At 43.2% G+C, this 25,669-nt stretch overlaps 2 protein-coding genes across 2 annotated transcripts in view; both read right to left on the bottom strand.

Moving 5' to 3' along the window:
• On the bottom strand, positions 1-14,360 carry CTBS (chitobiase). The gene is made up of 7 exons (XM_029618460.1): positions 14,166-14,360; positions 12,248-12,386; positions 9,843-10,051; positions 9,387-9,558; positions 5,629-5,726; positions 4,966-5,127; positions 1-1,069 (listed from the first exon to the last, which is right to left on the bottom strand). The coding sequence occupies exons 1-7, from the start codon at positions 14,295-14,297 to the stop codon at positions 878-880; spliced, it is 1,104 nt and encodes a 367-aa protein (XP_029474320.1). The 5' UTR covers positions 14,298-14,360; the 3' UTR covers positions 1-877.
• Positions 14,361-20,303: 5,943 nt separating this feature from the next.
• The window catches only part of LOC115100252 (vitellogenin-A2-like), a 43,370-nt gene continuing 38,004 nt past the window's right edge, over positions 20,304-25,669 (bottom strand). Inside the window, exons 30-35 of the mRNA XM_029618619.1 lie at positions 25,313-25,499; positions 23,802-23,896; positions 23,323-23,420; positions 23,065-23,224; positions 21,431-21,592; positions 20,304-20,643 (exon numbers count right to left, since the gene is read on the bottom strand). Coding sequence (XP_029474479.1) covers positions 20,528-20,643; positions 21,431-21,592; positions 23,065-23,224; positions 23,323-23,420; positions 23,802-23,896; positions 25,313-25,499 — 818 coding nt within the window. The 3' untranslated portion in view covers positions 20,304-20,527. The remainder of the gene's footprint in view (positions 20,644-21,430; positions 21,593-23,064; positions 23,225-23,322; positions 23,421-23,801; positions 23,897-25,312; positions 25,500-25,669) is intronic.

Genomic DNA, 25,669 nt, shown 5'->3' with positions numbered 1-25,669 from the left:
TTAAAACAGGGTTCTCTTTAATAAATTAGATAAAGCTACACACCTGATGCAAGAGGGACTATATTACTTGCCTAAGGGCTCGAGTGTTAGGGTGATTTGAAGCCTGATTTTCTGATGCTTATGCTATTACTCTTGGCATTATCTAGTATCCTTCTGCATTTTTATTTTAATAACCACAATTAAAGGGTTCTGAAGGAAACCTGCTGTGTGACTCTTGGCCAAAGGCTGGTGCTGTATGACCAGGCTAGGCTAGGTAAAGTGGGAGGGTATATAAAAATAAGGCGGCGGGGGACTCCACAGGGCTTAAGGCACAGGTTCTGACTGCGCTATAAAGCAGCAAGGAACTTGCAAGTGCTAGGCCCTACCAATATGTATTATATGGCCTTGACTAAATAAGTGGAAACTCTGCATGCTATGGTTTTCTTTTGAAGAAACAGACCTTGCCTGAAAGTCAATATCAGGAACATTAGATGCTTGAACTTCTTTGGTGCTATCAGGTTCAGTTCTGAGGCATTCCTGCTTTCAACTCTTCCCACTTGACACTCCCAGTGTTCACCTGAGCCCTATTTGGTACCAAAATAGGTAGAGGGTGTAGGGAGGAGATGAACTTAGATTTGGAAGCGTAGAGAAAAGTTAGCAACATGCACAGAGAACAACCCTCTTACAGGGAACACTACACACATCTTGTACCAAAAACAAGAGTATGAAAGGGCAAAAATGCACAAAAACAGGTATAAAAATTAAGAAAGGAAAGCCAAGTATGACATCACAAATCAACATTGCCAAGAAAGCTGGCAGTTAATATTTTGGAGGGGCTGTCCCTTTGGCAGTGCTTTCCACTTCTATGGGCACCAGGACTGTAGGGATGACATCCTCCTCATGGTGATGGTCTTAAGGCTTGCCACATGGCTTCAGTTTGCCATTTGGCTATTGGGTCATCAGAGTAGTCTAGGAGGTCTCCATTCCACATGCCAATACCTCTCAAACCCCGTTTCTGCACATATGATGCCTTTAGGGAGATGCTCTGAGGGTCATCGTACCACACTTGGTGTGCAACTCCGTCTGCATCCTGCAAAAAAATATGTTACAAATATATAAGCATTATACACTAATGCATGAAAGAGAAGCATGTTCTCATCCGATAAGTTAGTTTTATGCCTAACTAGATGGAGAGTCATGTAAATCTTCCAAAGTTTCTCCCATTGGCATACTACAGTTTTTCAATACTAATACGATAGGTCTGAACATTCCTAGAGCTCTTTCTTTGTACAACAGACTGCTGTTGAACAGACCCAGTCAGACTACAAAATGTAACTATTACTACCAGAGTACAACAAAGACTACAGAAACTTTGCAAGAAACTTCTACCATCTTAACACCCAAAAAAGTGAAATTGAAGATAGTGAATTTTTTTTTTTATCCAGAGACTTGACATTCAGTATATAACCAACCAAAAGCTACAGTTGTCACTGCTAGAAGGACTGAACAGCTTACATTAGTGAGCATTTAAGCAGCTGGCTCTGGGGTATCTAGCCCTAGAAATGAACCCAACAAGAATTTTATCTCTATGCCCATGGAGGGAAAGTAGCAGTATCAATACCACATTTCCACGGTTGGCAGTTGCAAAGTAAGATCCAACTTTAATTATGATTTTTTTTATCTCAAAAAACAGGTATTTAAAGTGTGAAAACTTCTTACAAATCTAAAATGAATGTGGGTGGTGCAATGCAGACTCCCACCTGTGCCCAAGGCTGGATTTACACTGATGCAGTACATTTGTGATGTGCGTATTTCATCTCACCTTTCTGGTGTAAAATACTCCTAAGAGACTACAATTCAATATAATGGAAGAAATGTTACAGTAACTGAAGACTGGACTCCATTTTTTTTTTTTTAGTTATAGACATAATAAAAGTGGGAAAATAAACTAAACACAGATCTAGGAATACAATTTAAAAAGGAAGCAAAGTCAAATAGGCATAATTTAGGAATAATTTAGCCATTGCTTGAAGGTATATATTTTAAATTGGGCAACTAGAAAAGTAGAATGAGGAAACACACTTGATGTTTCTTGGATTTCAGTAAAGCTTTTGCTACGGACCTGCAAAGGAGGCTCATGAAAATGAAACACCGGGGAGTGGGTCAGATTGGTTGACTGACAGTCGACAGGGTATAATGGTAAATGGAGCCCACTCTGCAGAAAGAACAGTGATAAGTGCCGTGCCTCGAGGACTGGTCCCATTCAGTATCTTTCGGGCCGATGCAGTAAAGTCTGCGGGAGAGCAGGCGAACGCCCACTCGCCGGTGCGCGCGATGCAGTATTTAAATGAGGCCCGGCGGTAGATCCGGGCAAAAGGAGGCGCTAGGGACACTAGCGCCTCCTTTTTGACAGGAGTGGCGGCTGTCAGCGGGTTTGACAGCTGACGCTCAATTTTGCCGGCGTCTGTTCTCGAGCCCGCTGCCAGCCATGGGCTCGGAAACCGGACGCCGGAAAAATTGAGCGTCCAGTTTTTGGCCCGACAGCCGCAGGCCGAATTAAAATTTTTTTTTTTTTTTTTTACTCTTTGGGACCTCCGACTTAATATCGCTATGATATTAAGTCAGAGGGTGCACAGAAAAGCAGTTTTTACTGCTTTTCTGTGCACTTTCCCGGTGCCGGAAGAAATTAGCGCCGACCTTTGGGTCGGCGCTAATTTCTGAAAGTAAAATGTGCGGCTTGGCTGAACATTTTACTTTCTGCATCCTGCGCGCATACCTAATAGGGCCATCAACATGCATTTGCATGTTGAGGGCGCTATTAGGTGCCGCGGGTTGGACGCATGTTTTCCTCCCCTTACTGAATAAGGGGTAAGGGAAACCGCGCGTCCAATAGCAGGCTAACAGTGCGCTCCGTCGGAGGCCTGTTTGTGAGGGATGTTGGCAGAGTTAGAAGGGAAAAGAATTGTCTTTTTGCGGGTGACACTCAGATCAGTAACACAGTGCACACTCCTGAAAGCATAGAGAAAGTGAGAAGTGATCTAAGAAAGACTGAGGAACGGTCAAAGGTTTGGCAGCTGGGATTCGACATCAATAAATGCACATAATGGGGTCACGCGATGGTGGGCCAAAGATTGATCTGCACACACCAAGAGGGAGACCTGGGTATGATTGACGGTCTCGAGGTAGCAAATGTTTAAGGGTTTGGTTTTTTTTATACCGTCATCTCGGTAAAACTATCATAACGGTGTACAATAGATCCAAAGCATGAAAATACAATAAAAGGCAATCAAAAACAAAACTGAATATAATAATAGAAGCATCGTAACAGTTAAAACAAAACATAATTATAATCAGTAATTTTAAAAAATAAGTTAGAAATAAGATCAATGTAGTAGATAAAGTGACAGTGACACAGCAGTGGCTAAGACTACAGGGATGCTGGGCTGCACGGACGGCAGAAGCAGCAGGAAAAAGGAGGTGATAATACCTCTGTGCAAGTCTTTGGTGAGGTTTCACCTGAAGTACAGAAGTCCTCAGATGTACGACATCAAGTTAAAACACTCTGGGGTCACATCATCCCCAGATATGCACCTGGGCTCCACACCTATGACGGAGGTGACGGCTTCCGAGGCTGCGAGGCTCCAGGTGTTGTTAATGTCAGCCATGTCCAAATCTGGCCCTGCTGCTCAGTCAGCCTACAGCACCGGGCACTGATGTCAGTCAGCACAGCGAAACCGGTAGTGGTGGGGGCAAAGCATCTGGGCCCCTCCTCCCCCTCAGGAGCTAGCTAAGTGCCTGCAATGGCCCTCGGAAGAAGAAACGTTTTGAAGGAGGGATGGTAATCCGGGTTACTCTTGCCAGGCCTGTTTGGATCACAACTCAGTGAAGCAGGATTACAAGTGTTCACGCCTGTGGGTCAGATTTAATAATTAGACTGCCCCCACCACAAAAAAAAAAAAAAAGTTTGCAGGAGCATACACTGGATAGCCAGCAGCAGCAGCTTTAGTATGAATCTATGCTTTTAAGATTGTACTGTATAAAACATTTATTTTTGTGCAAATCTGGTCTTGAGCCTTGGTGCTGGCAACAGTCCCCCCCATGTATAACATTGTCTATGGGAAAAGTGACTTTGTCTTAAGATATTTCAATTTAAAATGCAGTTTTTAGGAACCAATTTTGTCTCAAGTCATAGGATTTCCTGTACTGTTTGGTTCTGGACACCATACCTAAAATAAATAAATAAATAAATAGAAAGAGAGACAGGATGGAAGCTATCCAGAGGAAGACAACTAAAAATGAAAAAAAAGACTTATGAGATGAGAATGGAGAACCTAAATATGTGTAACCTGGAGAAGAGGGGAGAGATGATACAGGCTTAACTACCTGAAAGCTATTAATGATGCACAAGAAACCTTTTTCTGATGGAAAGGAAGCTGTAGAACTAGGGGTCATGTAATGAAACTCTAGGGGGGTTAGACTCAGGCATAATGTCAGAAAAGAAAAAAAAAAGTGTGGTGGATATATGGAATGTGCTCCTGGAAGAGGTGGTGAAGATAAACAGAAATGGAATTCAAAAGGGCATGGGATAAGCACAGAGGATCCCTAGTGCCAAATGAAGAAATGGGGTAACTTTACTTTGGCTGTAACATTTCTGCATGGGGTAACTTGCATGCAGCGGCAGTTACTCTAAACTACTTGCTGGGCAGAGTGGATGGACCATTTGGATCTTCTTCTGCCATCATTTACTGGGTTGGTGTGTTATCTCTCAATCAGTTGAAAGACCCGTGTTTTAATTAGTCTTCAGATTTTTAGACTGCCTCTCCACAAGGGGCTACAAAGCAGTGCCCAACAACAAAACAGTGAAACACCACCATTTAAATCGTATAAACAAATATACTCTTCTGCACATTCTGAAAAATACAAGCTCTGACCCATAAGTGGTTAGCATGAAGACAGTGTACAGAGAGGAGAAACACGTCCCCCTACCTCATACTCGTAATAGGGAGCCTTCTGCTGGTCTTCCCATTGCCTGCCGGATCTAGAGCCGTTGACCTGCTTCATCATCGCTCCGTAGGGAACCTGCTTCCCGGCAGCATCGCTACAAGGAGCCCCCCGGAAAGGAACTTTATGCAGTACACACACGTGATCCTGAAAAAGGCATAACGGCAACAAAATAGAGCAAATCCTGAAGCTGGGGAAATCAAACAGTTGAGCTGCAGCAAAATAAAAGGAGTCAGGTTTGTGTATGTTCCCCTCACTCAAAGTGAAACAAAAATAAAAACTGATACAATAAGAGAGCTACAGGCACCCCAATCACTGGACTCTGAGCTGCACCCATTAGTGAGTACTCACCCTACCCATCAGATATTATACCCAACAAATACTCTGCCTTTTCAATCTTTTTTTATTCAATTTAAGAAAAACGGCGAGTACCCAACTAAATATAAGAGTGGCATAATGTGGATCATTACCATCCAAAACTCCCTCCTGAAAAGAGCCGCTTGCATGTTTCTCCTCGTCTCTTGGAGTGCAAGGTATTGGAAATTAAACTCCTAATTATTTCAACAGATCTTGTATCTCTGGATGGTACAAGCAATTACGAAGGAAATTCAACAATACCCAAAGCCAATAAAAGAGGATGTCCCTTACCTCCGATAAATTAAGACACTTATAATCATAACCGTACCAGGGGACTCCCATCACAAGCTTCTTAGGATCAATGTTCATATCAATGTACTCTTCATATCCTATTTTAATGTAGAAAAAAAAAAGTTATTTGCGCCAGCATGGTTTCTGCCTTTCAACCGCTCTTTACTGTACAGTCTCTATGAAACCTGTTTATTAAAAGGATGGCACCAACAACCAAAAATAAGACCAATTAGTCTCACTTTACAGTATACATTTAAAAATGGATGGTGGGTTAGGGCAACTCAGCTAGTGGCTCAAACCCCAGATGAGGGACTCAGCTTGCAGGCTACTGTGAGGCTTAAGATTGCTTTAGAAGAACTACAGAGGTTTCCGGCCGAGTCTGGGGAAAATGCTGGCTGCTTCCAGTAATTTCAAGGTTCCTGCACAAGCGTGACCTGTATTGGGAGGGTGGCAAGAAGAAAGCAACTGCCGAGGAAAAGCTATGATGGGCCGCATAGCATTTGCAAAGAAGCACACTTAGGGGGACACTGCATGCACGTGGGAGAAGGTTTTGTGGTCAGATGACGTCAAAGGGGGAACTTTTTGGGCTCCATTCTGTGTGGGGCATAAAATACTCAGTATGTCACTCTGCTAACTCCATCCTAGGCATAGTGGGGACAGCTTTATGTTGTGGGGATGCTTTTAAGCAAGAGGGCTTGTGAATATTGAGGGAAAGATGGTGCACAGCACAAGCAGTTACCATAGACCCAAGGCTGGAGAGAAGGTTTATAAGAACATCGGTTTTGCCTTGCTAGGTCAGACCATCAAGCCCAGTATTCTGTTTCCAACCATAATCCAGGTCACAAGTACCTGGCAAGATATTCCCCAAGTCCAGCTTAATATTGGTTTATGGACTTTTCTTCCAGTCATTTGTTCAAACCCTTTTTAAACCCAGCTACACTAAACATCTTAACATAAGAACATGCCATACTGGGTCAGACCAAGGGTCCATCAAGCCCAGCATCCTGTTACCAACAGTGGCCAATCCAGGCTACAAGTACCCAAACACTAAGTAGATCTTTCGCCACATCCTCCGGCAACTAATTCCAGAGTTTAATTATGCTTTGAATAAAACCATATTTTCTCATATTTGTCTTAAATGTATCACCTAGTAACTTCAGCATTCTCTTTGTTTTCTTAGCTGCTGCTGCACACTGGGCAAAAGGTTTCAACATATGATGCCCGGATCCTTTTCCTGGGTGCTAACTCCCAATATGGAGCTATAATTTGGGTTCCTCTTCCCTATATGTGCGTCACTTTGCACTTGTCTAAATTAAATGCCATCTGCCATGTGGATGCCCAGTCTCCTCTTGCAATTTCTCACAGTTCTCTTGTGAGTTAACTACTAAGTAATTTTGTATCAGCAAATTTGGCCATCTCTCTCATTATTCCCATCACCTTTCAGCAGGGCAATGATCTATAGGAAGAAATGCCAATGACCCTAAATAAGGAAGTGCATAATTAAACTTGAGGCCTGCTGCTCTTAACACAGACTGACCTAAAGGTGCAGAGCTAAGCGATGTAAACGTGGAGTTGGCTGCCACCTGATGATTTTTGCAATTTTATATGAGACTGGTTCACAGAGAGAACAAACTGTGCTGTCAAAGACATTGTCAGCACCTTCCTTGGACAAGAACTGTGAGAATATGTCCTTGATTAAAACTTTGTATCCGGCCTGAAACTAGCTACAAAATGGGTATTGTTTGCTGAAAGACTAATGAGCTTATGAGAATATTCATATGCATCCAGACTCAAAATGACGACATTTGCATCCCACCAATTCTGTGTCTATAGGAGATGGAACATCCAATTAAGATCAATGCTGGAGCCTATGAAACTGAATATTCAGTGAGGTTTGACTAAGGAAAGGAATTACCAAACAAGTGGACATTATCCAAAAAAGCCTCTGCTAATGGTTCTTCCTTACATGACTTACCAGAACTCTGCCGAGGGCTCTGCTTAAGGAACTTTATTGCAATGAACATGCAACATAAAACTGAGTTTCAGGTACTCTGTTCTTGCCAACATCCCTTGAAAGACTTTGACAAGCTGGTAAAAGGAACCCTTTTTCTGCCATTAAATCTCATGGAGACATCTGCAGGACCTTTTGGGTTCTGTCTGTCATCCACCATAAAAGGTTTCTCTGGATTACCCTGTGGTGTTGTTGATACAACATCCTATTACAGGAGTGACCCTGGATTTATGCAGTACCTTGAGGGTGAGAAAATTGGCTCAATCATCTTTCAACTGGGCCAAGTGGTTTGGCATTGCGTAGATACTAAGTGTGCAGTTAAGACTTAGAGAAATTATAAGCATTATCTTTTATACATTGCCTTGCGCTATGAAACAAAATTAAACCAAAGCCAACAAAGAAAGTTATACCATTTAAAAATTGCTTTACTTATGCTGTTAAAAAAAACTTGAGGGAGTTAGTTTAACTGCTCCCTAAAACTACAGAATTCGTATCACAAGGTTGCCAGATTAAATTGTTAATCAAAAGGTAACATATCCACCAGATCACTCCTACAGATCCCAACACAAAGCAAAAACAGTGATGTGGCTCAGCAAGAAGAAAGTGAATGTCAGAGTGGCCCTGTCAAAGCCCAGACCTGTGGCAAGACTTGAAGACTGCAGTCCCAGTCCACTTTAAAGAGCCTGAGCTCTTCTGCCACGAATGGACAAAAACTGCACCATCCCGCTTTCTGCAAAGCTGACACTTATCCTAAACAACTCGTGGCTCTTACTGCTGCAAGTACAGAGGTCCTCATTCAGGCAGTCCGGAGGGCAACGTTAACCGGATACGATTATCTGGCTAACTTACCAGACTTAGCCGCCTAAGGGCTGGATTTACTAATGCCGCAAGGCATAGTGAATTCGGTGGTAATGGAGGGATGGTCCTGCGATCGCTGCCGGTGATGTAGTTATTCAGCACGAAACTGGCAGCAAAAACGCAGCGTAACTTTTGCTGTCGGTGAAGTCTTGGTATCGCATGCGATAAGAGACTCTTCGCGTATGAAATGTCCCTTATCATGTGCAATCCGCTTGGAAAATGACCCCCATTGTCAGGCTAACTCTGAATATTGTAGTTAGCCACTTAACTTAGCTGGCTAACTCAACTCCTCCCAGTTACACCCCTAAATTATCCGGCTAAATTCTAGCCAAATAAAGGCTGAATATAGCTAGGTAAGCCATTCAGATGGATAACTATTACGTTATCCGCCTAAATGGCTTTTGACTATGGAGCTCAGAGTCAAGGGGTGTGAAGGCTTGTGCAATCAAGATTTGGTTTATTCTGCATCACTTTTGGAATATTTCTATAATTGTTCTTTCATGTTGAGAGTGTACAGTGTGTTGTGTAGATCAGTGAAAATGTATTTTGATTTGTTTTGGTTTTTTTAAACAGCAGAATGTGAAAAATGTACAAGGATGAGAAGACTTTTACAGAGTACTGTACACCAAAAATGTGTATTTCACTTACCAGAACAGTTGAGCCAACTATTTTTGATGATTTTGTGAAGGAACCAGCTGACAATGAGAATCCAGTATGGGTTTGAATATGTTACTGCATGGATTATTTTCTGTTTTGCTTTTCTGTTTGGTTTTAAGTGTTCCATGCCTCGAATATTTGGGTTAAAAATCTTTTAAATAACAGTGGATAAAATAAATTCATTTTAGAATACTATCAATAGCTGCTGTCAGGAGGTGCAACTGCTACTCACCAGCTAATGTCTGATTGTAGGGAGCGTTGGCTCCTGCTACGCACTCTGTCCAGATCTGAGACTGCTCATCGTACGACATCACAAACAGGAAGTCACAGGCGCTTGCTATTCCCGTGTAGTTGTAGCACCTGATATCCACGCACTTTGGAGACCAAGCCACATCAAAGGTCACCTGTCAAGGAAAAAAAACAAAACACAGATCAGTAACCAGTGGGCTGGAAGGGCTCTGGGATTTCTCAGCTCATCCTGCTGCAGTGGTGCAGTGTTACAAGCAGCGCAGAAAGCAAGAGCACAGAAGAGAAAAGGAGATAATGCTTTTGTACTCTCACTTCTGTGGAACAAATGTCACCAGCGCCAAACACACCATCTGCCACTCTGTCCAAGACTGTAAAGTTTTCAACTCCAAAGCAGACAGACAGAGGCCCCTCCAGTTAGAATCTAAACTCCTGCCGTCACCTGAGAGCCCGGAATTTCTCTACGGAAAGCCTCCGCGGTTTCTTCTACCAGAGCGGTCAATGCATAATATTCAGGTGACTCTTTCAGCACCGGCTGCTCTATGTCAATATTAATTCCATCCATAAACTGCGCTTTGGCCAGATCCAGCTTCTGGGCTATCCAGTCAGCCCTACTTTTAGGATCGACAATACTCTTCAGCGGGACATCCCCTGAAGAAGAATTAATCAGTAAGGCCATAAATGTTCGTTTATACTTTACAAATTAAGATGTTAAACAAGTCTGGCAAGATATATAGAGGGTGCTCTATAACGAAAAAGTTTGGCATTCCAGTAAGGAAAAACCCCCACACCCCCCAAACTGTCAGAGCTCTCATTACTATGCTTATGCAGAGAAATATCCAAAAACCAGCCAACTGAGCTTTATTCCCTATAGACATCCTTCATTCAATCAATCACCAATGTGCATCTTGGCACTTTAAATATTTAGTGCCCCCACTTACTAAATCATAAGGCACATCAAGACTACTGCTTGGATCTTCATAGCTTCAATACTTAACTAAGAACATTTTGGTATTATAAAGAATACAAACATTGTACTTGTGACTGATATGTTCACTCATTTATCCAATTTTGAAAGCAATTTCTGGGTCATTTTATTTACACAGACATTCCTGTCAGTTATTTCACCATCTTATTGTTGTAAATATGCTCCTGTAATTCCTTCCCTGAACTGGGGACAGCAGGGGTATAGCTATCCCTCTTTAACGTGTCTCATCAGGTCTGCACTACTGATCAATAGTTGAAGATCATTTTATTTAATTGATTTGCCTACTATACCTGAATGTATTTCCCTATCTCTAGAGGACTTACAATCCAATAGGGATATTTATAAAGCGAAATATAGTGCGATGTTTGGCCCAGAAACCCACCCCACCCCTATTACAAGGAGCTGCTTTGCATGGCTTTTGCATGCATGAATTTTGCAAATCCATGCAAAGCAGCTCCTGTATACCTAATCCTATGTAAATAAAATAATGCAATTGTCTTAAAATTAACATGGCTGACATTTCTATCTACACCTTTGTAAAAAAAAAAAAAAAAAAAAAAGGGTTATTTTACCATGGAAGCCCCGAAGCCCTAACTTGGGTCCCGAGGCTCCTGACTTGCTTCGGAACACCAATGAAGTTTTTAAAGTGATGGGGGGGGGGGAGAGAAGAGGGAACTCTTGGAAGCCCAACAAGTCATTTCTCCAAGGCCTGGATCATGGCCTTTGACCTCCTGTGATTGTGCATGGGAGACCTTACAAAAAAAAAAAAGGCAACAGCGGGCCCTGAGCAAGAACCAACTGCAGGCACTGGGGAATCTGCCTTTCCTAGATCTAGGGTTTAAAACAAACGTACTGCTGGGATTTCAGCACACTTACATGCAGACGTGCTTCTTTCATAAATCAGAGAGCAGCAATTCTGTTGATCAGTGTGTAGTAAGTTACAAAGCGATCTTACACGGCCAGGGTACCCAGTTCCAAAGCAAGTCAGGCCGTTCCCGGTCTCCTCATCCGTGCACCAAACATACCCTTCCCTCTACCCCCACAGCTGGTGCAGATCTCTCACCCCCACCCCAAAAATGGGATACTTGCAACATCTCCCTTTTAGACACTGTACCAGAGAACCAGTACTTTTCTTCCTATCCTCCGTTTCATTTCTCCCGCTGGACAGAAGCACAGATGTCCTTAGCCCTTCTCCCCCCACCCCCGTGGGATGCTGCCCAGATACCGTTCTCCTGTCCCATCACTGCTTCCCTCACTTTCACAGCCGCCCATGACTGCTCTCATCAGCAGAGTGGAATGAACATCAAACTGAGCCCCCTCTGTGCCAGCAGCAGGCTTCAGTGGTCCAGATAAAAGCAGTGAAAGTGGGTACAGAAAACATCATGGGGGGGGGGGGGGGGAGATGGATGTCATGCTACAAAGTGAGAATGGTGGCAGGACAGAGGACAATGAGCATAAGGAAGGGGGATATCTAGAGGGAATAATACAGGAGTGAGTGGGGGTGGACAGGTCAGTGCAGAAAGGGGAAGAAGGTTCAGGCAGAGAGAGAGATTTCTGAGGAGGGAAAAGAAACAAACCAGTTACTGCCTGAATCATGTAGAGAAGAAAAAAAAGGATGTATAAGGAAGAGGAAAAAAAAAGTAGAGCTGAAATGCACAACCTCCCCCCACAAAAGTCAACTGATTAAGACATCACAGATGCAGTTAATGGTTTAATACAATGCTTCTTTTAAACAATAGGCTAACTTATCAAAAGTCTTATTGCACATACAATCCTATTGCAATTTATGCAAATGTCACCAGAATTGCAGCAAACTGGGGGTGGGGGGAGAGATTATAGTCGGCCAACACCTCACCTACCTGTTAGCACCAGCCTAGCTCCTTTGGAATGGGCATAACACATAAGCTCAGGGTCATACTTCCCAAATGTTGCCACTGTTGTAACCTGAGACCAGTCATAAGCCTTCCAACTTTGCCCTCCAACATCAAACACATAGACCTGCAAATCGACAGAAAGCAACAATCAGGCAGAGTTCATAATACGGCACACACAGTACTTCAGCCTTTACTGAACGGGAATGCACTGCAGAGGTTACCTAAGGAGCTCAGGGGGGCAGGGGATTTTAAATCCCTGGCACATGGAAATCCCGGCAGACACGTGTGGTCGGGTTCAGCACGCGTCGAGCGCATTTTCAAAACAGCAGGGCCACGCGCGTATCTAGCGGTAGGCATGAAAGAGCCGGGGGCTGGCCCGGTGAAGCACGAGCCAGCCGACGCGTGGAACTTACTTCTGTTCCTTAGAGCAGATAAGTAAAAAAACAAAAACAAAAAAAAAAAATAGGATGGGGTAGGTTTAGGAGTCAGGGAAAATGGAGAAAGGATACTTAGGGGGATAGAAAAGTTCCCTCCCAGTCTGCTCCTCAATTGGAGCGAACTGAGGAGGAACTGGGGGATGGCCTGATCGTGTCGCAGCGCGTTTTCTAAATAAAAATACCTCCCCCTTGTGCGCGCGAGTCGGAACCCGTGCACCGGGATGCCCACTTTTTAAAAGTTACCTTTTATTTACTAAACTGCATTAAAATTAACACAGTGGTTTTAGGCCTTAACATTGTAAAAATTTACATAAATTGCTAATATGCAAGATTATACAAAGCAGCGCATTAAAATATAAAATAAGTTGATAATACAACAACATTTTAACTACACATCCAGAGGCTTAAAGTTGTAGCATAATGGACACTTGGTAACAGATTTGAATACACTTTATTGCTGTATAAGTAAGGCATTATTCATTAAACAATCGATTCACGAACATGCACCATCATAACGCATTATTTACCGCAGCTCCCACTAATTCTAATGGGGCATTATTACATTTTCTTCAATAGGCTTGTAAAGGTTTTATGCCATTTTAACAACTAGTGCATTAAAAAAAAGCCTATTGCAATAAGTTTAGCAAATAATGAAGCAAAAAAATGTCCTATGGTACATACACCCTTCAAAAGACAAGTAAATAAAGAGCTTTAAACCAAAAATATTAAATAAGTGAAAAAAAGGACGAGTGCAAAAAATGTTTGATGTCGTTTTCCCTTTGCCAGCCTGGGAAGCCTTTATTTCATCACCACCTTTATTTGTATTCTTCTATCGTTTATAGCTTTTTTGGATTGGTTTAAAAACATTTCGAAGGATACCATAGGCCCTTTTTTACTTCATTATTTGTTATATTAATCCTTTGCCTTTTCTACTGATTTGCCCTTTTTGCGCAATAAGTTTAACGCAATAAGCACCCTCCCCCCCAGACTGTCCTAGGTTTCATCATCACGGGCATCTCTAAAGGATTTCAATGAAAATCACCAAAATGTAAAAGATTTCAGTGCAGAAAAAAAAAAGCTGCTGGAGACTCAAGTTTTCACAGATTTGCCTTGGCTACGGCAGACGATCCCAGGTACTTTATACCTATGACATTAAATAAACAGCAAATGGCCACGGTGGCCGGTCCCGGGCAAGCTATAAAGAAGCGATTTCCGAGCAACGGGAGGGACTGATTTCACTTCCTCGTTTCTCTTTGTAATACAACAGAAGTGGCCGCCCGAACAGAGCTGCAATCATTTGCAAAGTGCCAGCACAAGCAGTGCGGACTTCCTTTGTTTGTTTTTTTTTTTAATTTATTCATAAGCTGGCGTAAGATCCTTGTGTTCTTTTCTCTTTCGCTCGCCTGAACTACCAACCCGGAGCGTCTCCCACATACGATTAACCCCCACCCCAAGTCAAGTCCTACTTCAAAGTCCTTGGCCAGGGCGATGGGCGTGCAGAGAGCAGGGTCCTGGCAGGGACAGGGGGCCGAGCGAGCCTTGCACAACAGCAGCAGCAGTGGCAGGACCAGGCAGAGCACGCGCCCCTCGCCTCTCATGCTGGCAGCACGCGCGCTCCCCGGCAGCCGGAAGAGGATGAAGCCGACTGCGCTCAGCTATCCTTGGGCGCGCTGGGCAGTTCCCAGAGCTCCGCTCCTTCCACCTCTGAACGCTCCGCCCCTTCTCCCCGGCGGCTGCGCAGAAGGGAAGAGAATGGACAGTTTGTGAGCAAACTGGAGAATGCAAAGATCCGAAAAGACCAAGGGGTGTTGAATTATCTGTAGATTTATTTTATTTATTTTATTTAAAAACTTTTCTTTACCATCGCTAAGTTATATACCATCGCAACGGTTTACAAATAGGCACATAGACTAAGGTAAGTAAATGTAGGATATCGTACGTTCTAACAGGTGGCAATGAAGTTCGATTACAGTTTCATAAATAAAATCATTATTTGAGTAATGTTGGTCAAGTCCAGGTATATTATTGAGTTACTTGAGATAAAAAGTGAAAATGAAACACCCCAACATACACTGAACAAAAGCTGGCTGGATATCTGTATAAAAATGATGATGAAAAGATAGTGGCACTAACAAACATTAATTTATTGTGACAAATTCTAGAATGTGAATACAATAGCCAAGCAATTTTAACACCACCAACAGAAACACAGAAGGAATAGATGTGATCCCTGATGTGATCTCTCTTGTATAGTGTTTACAAGAACTTCTGAATAGGTCGTCATGTTTTGCATAGCTGCGTCAGGATAATTCACATATACCTGGCTATTTACACATTAAAATGATCTCTAAATGATCCTCCCAACAGCCTGGATATAGTTTCAAAAAATGCTTATTCAGAGCCTTAAAGTCTTCTACTGAAACTTACTCATTACATGCTTTGATTCCTAAACGGAATATAATTGTACTTTTTTTTTAAACAAAGGACATGAAAGGGCAGATTTTAACACATATAACACACGGCTGATCACAATAAGTTGTAATAAAATCCCTTGCTCAGCTTTCTCTGATTAGTTCTTTGTTCAGATGTAAATGCCTTGAATGTTGTCCTCAGCTTGTCTCCAAATGTCCTTGAGCCTTGTAACTTATTGCAAACACAATGCACATCAGTGCTCAGCTTTTCAGAGCACCATTTCAAAACAAGATCTCACATCCTCGAAAAAGCGTTTAACAAGCTTACCGAAATGTCGGTTTCGTGAATGTAATCAGGCATCTTCACAGAAACATTTAAAAACCTACCAGGCATAATGGGGATTACAAGCAAAATCCTACAAACCGCCGTTTTAACCAGACAAGAGTGTGGTATCATCAGCCGAGGGTTTAGAATTCTTGTATATCTACTTGATCTTGCTTGAAAATTCTACAACAAAAATAACATAGCAAATGCCATCGCCACATCTTTCAAGAACATAAGAACATGCCATACTGGGTCAGACCAAGGGTCCATCAAGCCCAGCATCCTGTTTCCAACAGTGGCCAATCCAAGCCATAAGAACCTGGCAAGTACCCAAAAACTAAGTCTATTCCATGTGACTGTTGCTAGTAATAGCAGTGACTATTTTCTAAGTTAACTTAATTAATAGCAGGTAATGGACTTCTCCTCCAAGAACTTATCCAATCCTTTTTTAAACACAAGCTATACTAACTGCACTAACCACATCCTCTGACAACAAATTCCAGAGTTTAATTGTGCGTTGAGTGAAAAAGAACTTTCTCCGATTAGTTTTAAATGTGCCACATGCTAAGTTCAAGGAGTGCCCCCTAGTCCTTCTATTATCCGAAAGAGTAAATAACCGATTCAGATTTACCCGTTCTAGATCTCTCATGATTTTAAAGACCTCTATCATATCCCCCCTCAGTCGTCTCTTCTCCAAGCTGAACAGCCCTAACCTCTTTAGTCTTTCCTCATAGGGAAGCTGTTCCATCCCCTTTATCATTTTGGTCGTCCTTCTCTGTACCTTCTCCATCGCAACTATATCTTTTTTGAGATGCGGCGACCAGAATTGTACACAGTATTCAAGGTGTGGTCTCACCATGGAGCGATATAGAGGCATTATGACATTTTCCGTTCTATTAACCATTCCCTTCCTAATAATTCCTAACATTCTATTTGCTTTTTTGACTGCTGCAGCACACTGAGCCGACGATTTTAAAGTATTATCCACTATGATGCCTAGATCTTTTTCCTGGGTGGTAGCTCCTAATATGGAACCTAACATCGTGTAACTATAGCAAGGGTTATTTTTCCCTATATGCAACACCTTGCACTTGTCCACATTAAATTTCATCTGCCATTTGGATGCCCAATCTTCCAGTCTTGCAAGGTCCTCCTGTAATGTATCACAGTCTGCTTGTGATTTACCTACTCTGAATAATTTTGTATCATCCGCAAATTTGATAACCTCACTCGTCGTATTCCTTTCCAGATCATTTATATATATATATTGAAAAGCACCGTTTCAAGTACAGATCCCTGAGGCACGCCACTGTTTACCCTTTTCCACTGAGAAAATTGACCATTTAATCCTACTCTCTGTTTCCTGTCTTTTAACCAGTTTGAAATCCATGAAAGGACATCGCCTCCTATCCCATGACTTTTTAGTTTTCGTAGAAGCCTCTCATGAGTGACTTTGTCAAATGCCTTCTGTCAATTAAATGTCAATGCAATTTGTCAAATTAAAGAAAATCCCCTGCTTTTTATACTTTGCGGTCACCCTAAGATTGTTCTGGATTAGTAGGGGTGAGGGAGTGCCCAGACTTCTGTTCCCTTACACACATGCTGACTCACACACGCACCCGCTGACACATACATTTACACACATACTCCCTCCCACCCACTGACATACACACACTTCCTTGCACCCACTGACACACATGCTCCCTTGTGCCCACTAACACACACACTCATGCTCCATCACACCCACTGACACATACAAACACAAACTTCTTTGCTAATACTGACACATACACACACACACACACACACACACACACGTCAGTCACACCCATTGGCTCAAATAGAAAAACACACACACACATGTTCAATCACACCCACTGATGCATACACACATACACATGCACCCTCTGACACATACACACACATGCATGCTCCCTCGCACACTCCCACTCTCTCTTTTCCTCGCCACCTCTGAAAATGTAAAAAAAAAAATACACTAGTGGGCACGAGGGATCCAGGCAGGGCTACCAGCTAATGCCCCTGCCGTGGGGAGAGGTAGCAGAAAGGCACAATTCAGTGGTGTGGGTTATTTTAGAAGGGCCGGCGGCAGATATCAGTCAGCGACCTTTACTGTGGTGAGGCAGCAGTGGGAGGTCTATCGGCTGCCTCAAAAGGGAAAGAAAGGGACGAGGTGGTCTGAGGGAAGGCCTTGGGAGGGTTTCCTGCCACCGCAGTGGTGATTGGAGAGGCAGGGTCTGATCCTACAGTGATCAGTGACGCTGCGGGAAAGATAAACAAAAATGCAGGTCCATGGAACCGCAGCTGCAGGAAAAGAAAAGAAAAAGCAAAACCAGAAATGAGTGGAGAGCCTCGGTGGAGCTCCTGTTCCGCCAGAACAGCTGCTATGGGCCGGGTGTTAATTACAGTGGCTCCGCGGGCATGGGGGCCACTGCAATCAGCACCAGTGTCACGTGACTGCCCTGACCAGTCCACCAGGGCATGCCTGAAGCCCTGATAAGCCAATCCACCCCTGCATGAGGGGTTGTAAGCAGTGTGTCAGCACCGACTGGAAGTGTACAGGATGTGCATGGGGCAAAAGGTTAATCTGGAAGCAGTATAGGAATATTCCAGAGCCCTGGTCAGCTATGTGTCAGGAGGTGCAACCTGCCTTCTTGACAGACAAGGGGGTACATCCCCTGAGGGGTTTGGTTATGCAGCAGAGGTGTTAAAAAAAACAAACCCTGACTCTCCTAGTCTGGGGTTGTTCCAGATTGCAAGGAAAGAGAGTTGAATCACCCAGGATCTCAGAAAGGAGTAGCCAGGAGTGCAGGGATTTCCCTTTAAAAAAATAAAAAAACCCCCACAGGCTTGAGAGCAGAGGAGAAGAAGTAGAGCGTTTAATACAGCCTGGAATTTGGAATTTAAAAGATAAAGTCTGCATTTAACCAAGGCAGGCACTCATCTGTGCCAGGAAGCCAAACTGTGCCAGAGGGAACTTGTTTTGGGGCTGGGAGGATCCTGATACTGCACCAGAAGGATTTTTCCTTCAGCTGAGCAGGACATTCTTGAGAGTAACTATTTTGCTATCTGAGGAAACTAAAGAGAGGACCAGGCTAGGGGCTGCCAAAGCTGGGGAAAGTGGAGAAACAAAGTAACCAGTACTGCTGTGTTGCTGGAAGAAGAAACTGTTACTTAAGGAGAGGAGTTAGATTTCTGGAACTGTGATTCTGTTTGATTTCTGCATCTTCCTGTGTAGGATAAACATGTTCTTGTTAAACAGGTTGTGCAGCTCAGCTTTCTGGCTCCCTGTCAGGAATAAGGTGGTCTGATCAATCGCCTACATGCCAGGGACAGGGTGAGTCCGACTGGGCAGTAGCAACTGTTGACACATAACTTGGGGGGATAGTGATCAATCATTTATCTCTCGCACGCACACTTGTTTACGGCACGGTATAAAAGAGCAGGACTTTCCAGTGTCCGGCGGGAGTAGGAGATATTGCCTCTATAGACGTATAGAGTGCTGGACACTGAAAACCCCCCTTCTCGCCTTTGCTGACCTGACGACTCCTCGATACAAGGCTGATGACACAAAGGGTGCTGGATGGCATATGCAATCATGTGGTATGTAAATAACTTTCTGTAAATAACGTCTATTACCATGATGTCACATTAATAAATGATGTCATAGATATTGTGTCAGAGTACCGTATTCTCTCATTCCCAACATTCCTGAAAGGTCACTGTTATGTTTGATCCTGAAGATTCTGCAGTAAACCGTCTATGACTTGGAGCACAACTCAAGTCTGGAGAGTGGTCTGTTTCTGTTAGGTGGAGTGTTCTCAGCCTGGCACTGGCCCTGCAGGTTATCTTGCCCCCAGCTCACGGCCCCAGAGATATATTTCCCCACCTCGGGATAGTAACTACCATGCACCCCGAGGCTGGAAAGTGATCCCTGGTGTTCAGGGGGTTACATGAATATCGTAGTTTTCCAGGTAAGTTATCTGGCTAAGTTTGGCCTGCCCCAGAATGCCCTCAATTTTTCTAGGTAAGCTTTGTCCCCTTAAAAGTTACCTGGATAGGTTACACCCTGTAAGCACGGCAGAATTTTCAAATCCCTGGGTCTTCTGAATTTGGCAAATTAATTGAATATCAATCTCTAAGTTCAATACTTTGTTGTATTTTGCAAGTGCATTTAAGTGTTCAAATGTTCTTTGTATTGTTTGTACAGTTTGTTGGTGTAAAAAAAAAAAAAAAAAGGCTTAAACGTAATGCCTTAAAAAACCTTTCCACGTCTGCTGTGTGCTTTAAAGTTGGGTGTTCTAACAGTCCCATTCTTCATTTTGGATCTAAACAATTTCAAATACTGACACAATAAAACAATGAAGTGTTTTGGCTTGTTTAGTACACTACAGTTCGTTAGAAGGGCTCAATGACTGCACATGTATTTGGTTGTAGAGGTGACTGGAGTGTTTAGACAATGTTCTGGCAGGGTTTCTTTCAGCACCTGCAATGTCAGTTTTGACGACACTGTATCCCTGAACCCTTATTCTCCATTCTCCCATCTTCCAAGGTCTCTCTCCCTTTCTCCCCCAGCTCTCCAGTCCTGCCCATGGGTGCTACATCTTAAATCCAGCCCTGTCCGTATACCTATCTATTAGATACATTTTTTTTTGCAGTAAGCCACATTGGCTTTGATTTATTTCAGGTTTGCTCCCCCTCTGTGCTGATGGGAAAATCCCTTTATTGTTTTTTTTTATTCCACTTAAAGCATATTTGCTGTCATATGCCACCTGAAGCACACACGCTACGTAGTGCGTTCCCAGTTTATCGTTGCTCTTTCTTTATAATAAATACCTGCACTTCCACAATTGCTTTTCTCAATGCACATATTTATTAGAAAATCAGATGTTTGTACAATATACAATATTATATTTTTCTCTTTTAGAGATTAATTGGAAAATCATGTCCTTAAGAAGGTTTCAGAAGCCTTTGAGCATAGCGGCCCCTGTAACTGAGCGCATTGCTCAGTGCTGGAGGACACCACTCGGGCCCCATATAGCAGATGGAGATTTTCAGCCTGGGAAACACTGCTTTATGTTTCGCACTGCATTGTGTCACAGGAGCACGCAGTGTGGGCATCGACTGTTTCCGTCAGGTCTTCAGATTTGTCTAGCTTCATGTTTTCTTCGGCCCAATCCATAGAAGTGCCTGTGCCAGAAAAAGAAACAGGGCTGTGTAAGTCTAATGAAATAACATATATTTTTTTTAAATTCATAGGATTCCATGCTTTTCCATTCATAGGATTCCATGCTTTTCAATCTACATGAGTCTTGTGATAATCCAAGAAAAGTGCACACTGCACAAAATCCAGGCTGCGTCAATAACTCATTAAATACAGATGTCGTTTTCATGTGCCCAGCTCTTCAGAATTAATCTTTTTAAAGCATGTGAAAAATATAATTCTTGACTGCAATGGATTTTAAGAAATTTTGTTGAGGAATAACAGAGAGCTTTTTCCTTGCTACTGAGCATCTAATTTCATAAGTACATGCAACTATGATGGTTTAAAATCTATGACTCAGTGAATGGGAGGATGGGCAAGATTTCAACAACATCTGCCCATGCGAAGGAGCCATGATATACGCTCCTGTTATTTTTGTATCATAAAGTCATCACAGAAAGAGTCATTGACTTTTTTCTCCTGTTCTGTGTCTATGGGTAAAACCTTTGATAAAATCAGGTGTTTGTTCACTAAATCACTGACACAATCCTAATCCAGAGCCATTTGAGCAATGAGATGAGTCTCCAAGAGCCAAAATCTTACCCTTAATGATTTAAAACTGAAGTTCTTCCCTTGGATCCATCCCATTCTGTATTATATTTTTTTGTTTAAAGTTTGCTATCATAAAGACTAGGACTTAAGGACTCGAATAACAGTGTTTGACTCCTTAGATTCAAGCTAACTGACTTTGTAATAGAGCCTGTGCAGACTTACCAGCTGGCAGGCAGTGGAAGCCCACAGAGACAGGAGTAGTTTGGGTTGGCGAGCAGCCCTTCACACAGCGTAAAACGGGCCGAACCGAGTAGCATTTCGAGATCTCTCCATCGGTTTCAAGTGCTTTCTCCACTTTCACAAGCGAACGCTGCAGTTTGCAAGCTGTAAGAGATCAAGCCGTGGCAGGGGTCAAACACAGAGTGCTACAGTGCAAGAAGAAGTAACTGTACTCTACTTTCCACTAACTTGCACAACTATCATCCACATCGTGCATGAGGTTTGGGTTTTGGTTTTGGTTTTTTTAAAATCGTTTTTGGCTGAGGCATTTTCCCTTGCATCTATGAGCTTCCAACTCAGTTGGACCCAGCCCCTACTAAGCCTAGAATTCCTGGGGTTCTCTCTGGTGGGGATGGCAGTTCCTCCACCACCAGACACATGCACGATCCGAGTCAGGTCTGTAAGTGTTGCCGTTGAGCTGGGACTCCCATCCCTCCAGAAGCTGGGAACTTGGCCTTTGCATCATCTCCCGTTATGGGGCTAGGCTCAGGAATCAAATCCAGGTCTTCTGCATAGGAGAACAGAAAGCACTGTCTCTCGAGGCAGCCCAGATACTTTGCATGTTTACAGTCCCATTTCCTTTTTCTTGGCAGAATACTGCAGAAGTTTGTCATTGTCTTCTTGTCTTCCCTGGTGCTCTCCTATCCACGTATTAGCCAGAAATGCAAGCACATATGTAAAAAGTGCTGCTAGTGTGTGCGAAGCTAGGTGTCTGCCTGCCGACAGCACTATTAGATTTTGTAAGGTTACATGCAGGTAATGAGATGCAGAATTATGCAAAACTCCTCATTACCTATTAATACAATGATAAAGTATATGTGTTGTTTTGCAGATGCATTATCTTGAGAAATTTAACTGCAGCTAAGGAAATGTAGTTTTGGGGGGGGTTTTTTGTGATAAAGTCCATAGGAAATGTACATACACACTTTACCCTCTGGACTCATTTGCATGTCATGAACATTTCTGGTTAGTATGTACGTACTTGGGTGATGTCACTTGCTCTTTAGTAAATTGGTGTCAAAGATTATAAGGCCCAACTGTTTACCAGTTTTCCCTTCTTGCTGCCATAATGTTGAGCCCTGCTGACCTCTGGCTTTACTTTCGCTGCTTCTCTCTTGCTTCCCCTTAATTCCAGTACCGTTTTTGCCTGCTCTCCCTGCACTGAGTTGCTATTTCATTGTATTCACCACCCTTTCTGCGAATAAAATAAAAGCATTTCCTTACATTGCTCTTCAGTGTGCCATCCTTTGTGACCCCCCTTTGTGACCCCCTTAATCTACAATGTCCTTTGTGACCTGAAAGATTCTTGTGCATTATTTATGCCCTTTAAAATATCTGAATTGCCCTATGGGGTCTTCCTCTCCTCTAAGGTCTACGTGTTTAGATGCATTTTGTAGCCCTTGTCTGGATCACTGTCCTGCACTCCGTTCGTATCCTTTCTGAGGCACAGCCTCCCGAACCGGACACTGAACTCCAACCCAAGTGGTATTCATCACAACACAATTTGAATGAAATAGTCCTTGTTGTGAAAGGTGCCAGATGTGGTTCCTCCACAATGCACGACTCGCTCTTTGTACCTCCAGAACAGGACTTCTCCGGCAGGATCCAAGACTGAGCAAAGCTGACTGCGTCCTTGGCCAGGTATTCATCAGGCATCTGATACTCCTGCCCCGCCTCATCGTCGTGGTGGCCACACACGCCGCAGGTCTTTCCTTTCATCCACATGGCAGTTTCCACCTTAAATCAGTGCAAAGCCAAAACAAAGGTTGGTGCTGTTGCCAAGTGTGCATTTCATTCCAAATATAAAGCCAGCAGAGAGGCAGGAAGGGCAATACCTTGCATGTCTTCCCATCGTAATACAGTCCCTCGATGCCCAAGTCAGAGGCTGTTAGGTGTAGTGCATCTCCTTCTTGTTCAATCATTATATCTGGCTCTGCAGAAGAAAGGAAAAGCAAGCTTAGCTTTCTTCAGATTAGAAAAGGCGTAAGTAAAATGTGATTGTATAGTGAGATAGATACACAGATAGAGAGCAAAGCTGCTGGGAAAAGCCTGAGAGACATAGCACATCATTTTTTGTAAAGTTCTGTTTTCCCTTGACGTGTTTGCAGGAGTGCTATGCATTTTGAGTCTAGCCAATCTGAAATGCTGCTTTTGACTCTTTTCTAGGGTGTTGAGTAGCCTGATGTGAAATGGGTTGGGTTTTTTTTTCTGAAACACATTAGGTATAGCTACTGCAGTGCTTTTTTCAAGGTGCACCTATTGTTATCATAATTTTATGGTGGAACACCGAGGAAAATCAAGCTATGATCCTTACCAGAATTGAGTTTGTAGGGCAAGCTTTCCACTTGTTTTTCAATGCCATTAATCATGAGCTTGAGGCGTCCATCTGAAGGGAACATGTCAATGTCACTTTAAAAAAACAGAGAAGAAAACAAGTTTAGAGGAACAGGCTATTAAAATATGAGAGAGAGAGAGAACGAACCTAGCTATAAGACCCTTATAGTAGTTAGGTATTTATACCTGTATATGAGGCCCACCTAGTTACTCGAGGTGAGGTTTAGGTAGTAGTGTAGGGGTTAGTGGCCACTCTGACATTCAGAGTGAGACATATGAACAGAAAAGTACACTCTTGTGAAGAATTGATGTCCTTCGGAGTGAGGAAACTCACAACTCACACAAAGATGAGATTTGTAAAATGTTCTCTCAACCTAGCTTGATGGACTCTCACCTGGGCAACACTTTTGCATAGATTTGTATATTGAACAATGGAAATTTGCATTTTACTTTATAAATAAAAAGTAGTTTTATGACATTTCTTGTGTGTCCAAATCATTTATTTTGAAGTCAATATTCAAAAGCCATTTAGATGGATAACTGTAAAGTTATCCGTCTAAATAGCTAAACAGCAGTATTATAAGCCATATGTGGCTAAATTCTAGTGGCATAAGTTGGAGGCATTCCAAGGGCAGGTGGGAGACATTTTGGAGAGGAGCGGAGTTAGCCACATAAGTTAGGCAGCTAACTCCATTATTAACTTATGCGGCTAACTCTGGCTGTGCCGCTGACCTGTCCTAAACAGGAAGAGGAGGCAGGCTGAGGCACTGTGTCACTGCTCTTGATAAAGCCTGGCTTGGCACAGGGACAGATGGTAGAGCGGAAGATGCCATTATCGCATTTGCTAGTACCTGGCTCCTGGTCTCCCATCGCAGTTGCCGTGGGGAATAAGGAATTCTACCAGAAGGGTCACAGAATCACAGGAGAGCAGGGGTAGGGCAGGGCCAGCTCTAGGCCAGCTGGTGCTCTGTGCAAAAAACTGAAATTGGTGCAGATCTGGCACAGCGCTCCCTCCTCTGGCACAGTATACCTATCTCCCCCCCCCCCCCCCACCTAACACCAGTATCCCCTCTGCTCTGCTCTCTTTTTTTTCTGCCCACGGTGCCCAGCATTTCCCTCTCTTTCACCTTTCCTGCCCAGCAGCACCCCCCTGTCTTTCTCACCTCCCTTCCTCCCTGCAGGCTGGTCCTTCACCTTCCTTTCTCCTGTACTGTTCTTGAGTCTCTCGCTTGCAGGCTCCCTCCGGAAGGGGGAGGGGGGCAGTGGCGTCTCCTCAAACATGACGCCCTGGGCAACTGCACTGCTCACACACCCCAGAAGCTGGCCCTGATCAGGGACGCTGACTTTAGTTTTTGTGCTAACAGCTGAGGGAGAACTGTACACAGGAGGTCCCCAAAAGAAAGTGAAGAAATACTCCGAGAGCTGGAGAAAGTAATACTCCATAAGGCGCAATCGCACTTAACCAGCTGCCATTCTTCCGGAAGCACTTACTGACTGCCAAGTTTAACATTGATTGCTTTGTAGTCAGGAGACTCTTCAGCTTTCTTCATCATCACCATGAACTTCAGATCTGGGCTACAGTCCTGGGCCAAGACGTGGTAACAGTTGCCAGGCATTGTGTAGTCAAATTTGACTCCATTGAAGGTTGTGATCGTATCTTGGGCTGCCGAGCAACGACCTGCAGGAAACATTTTTATTAAAACAATGAATTGGGAAATATCTTTTTATGCTGTTGTTGTTGTTGTTCCAAGAGGATAAACTACTGATACTTCAGTGCAACATGCAGGAGAAATAACTTCCCCATTTCAGAACAAGTAAGTGCAGTTCAGCTAATCGACCGATTGCTTT

Source organism: Rhinatrema bivittatum, chromosome 10 (assembly GCF_901001135.1).
Source record: "Rhinatrema bivittatum chromosome 10, aRhiBiv1.1, whole genome shotgun sequence".
Classification (NCBI taxonomy): Eukaryota; Metazoa; Chordata; class Amphibia; order Gymnophiona; family Rhinatrematidae; genus Rhinatrema; species Rhinatrema bivittatum.
The sequence above is the reverse complement of the archived record's forward strand: the minus strand, read 5'-3'. Positions and strand labels throughout refer to the sequence as shown.

Coding starts and splice junctions, on each gene's coding strand:
- CTBS (XM_029618460.1), bottom strand. CDS start 14,297: ATGAGAGGCGAGGGGCGCGTGCTCTGCCTGGTCCTGCCACTGCTGCTG. Junction 9,559..9,842: donor GAGAAATTCCGGGCTCTCAG/GTGACGGCAGGA, acceptor TTTCCTTGACAG/GTGACCTTTGATGTGGCTTG. Junction 1,070..4,965: donor CTCCCTATTACGAGTATGAG/GTAGGGGGACGT, acceptor ATTTTTTTGCAG/GATGCAGACGGAGTTGCACA.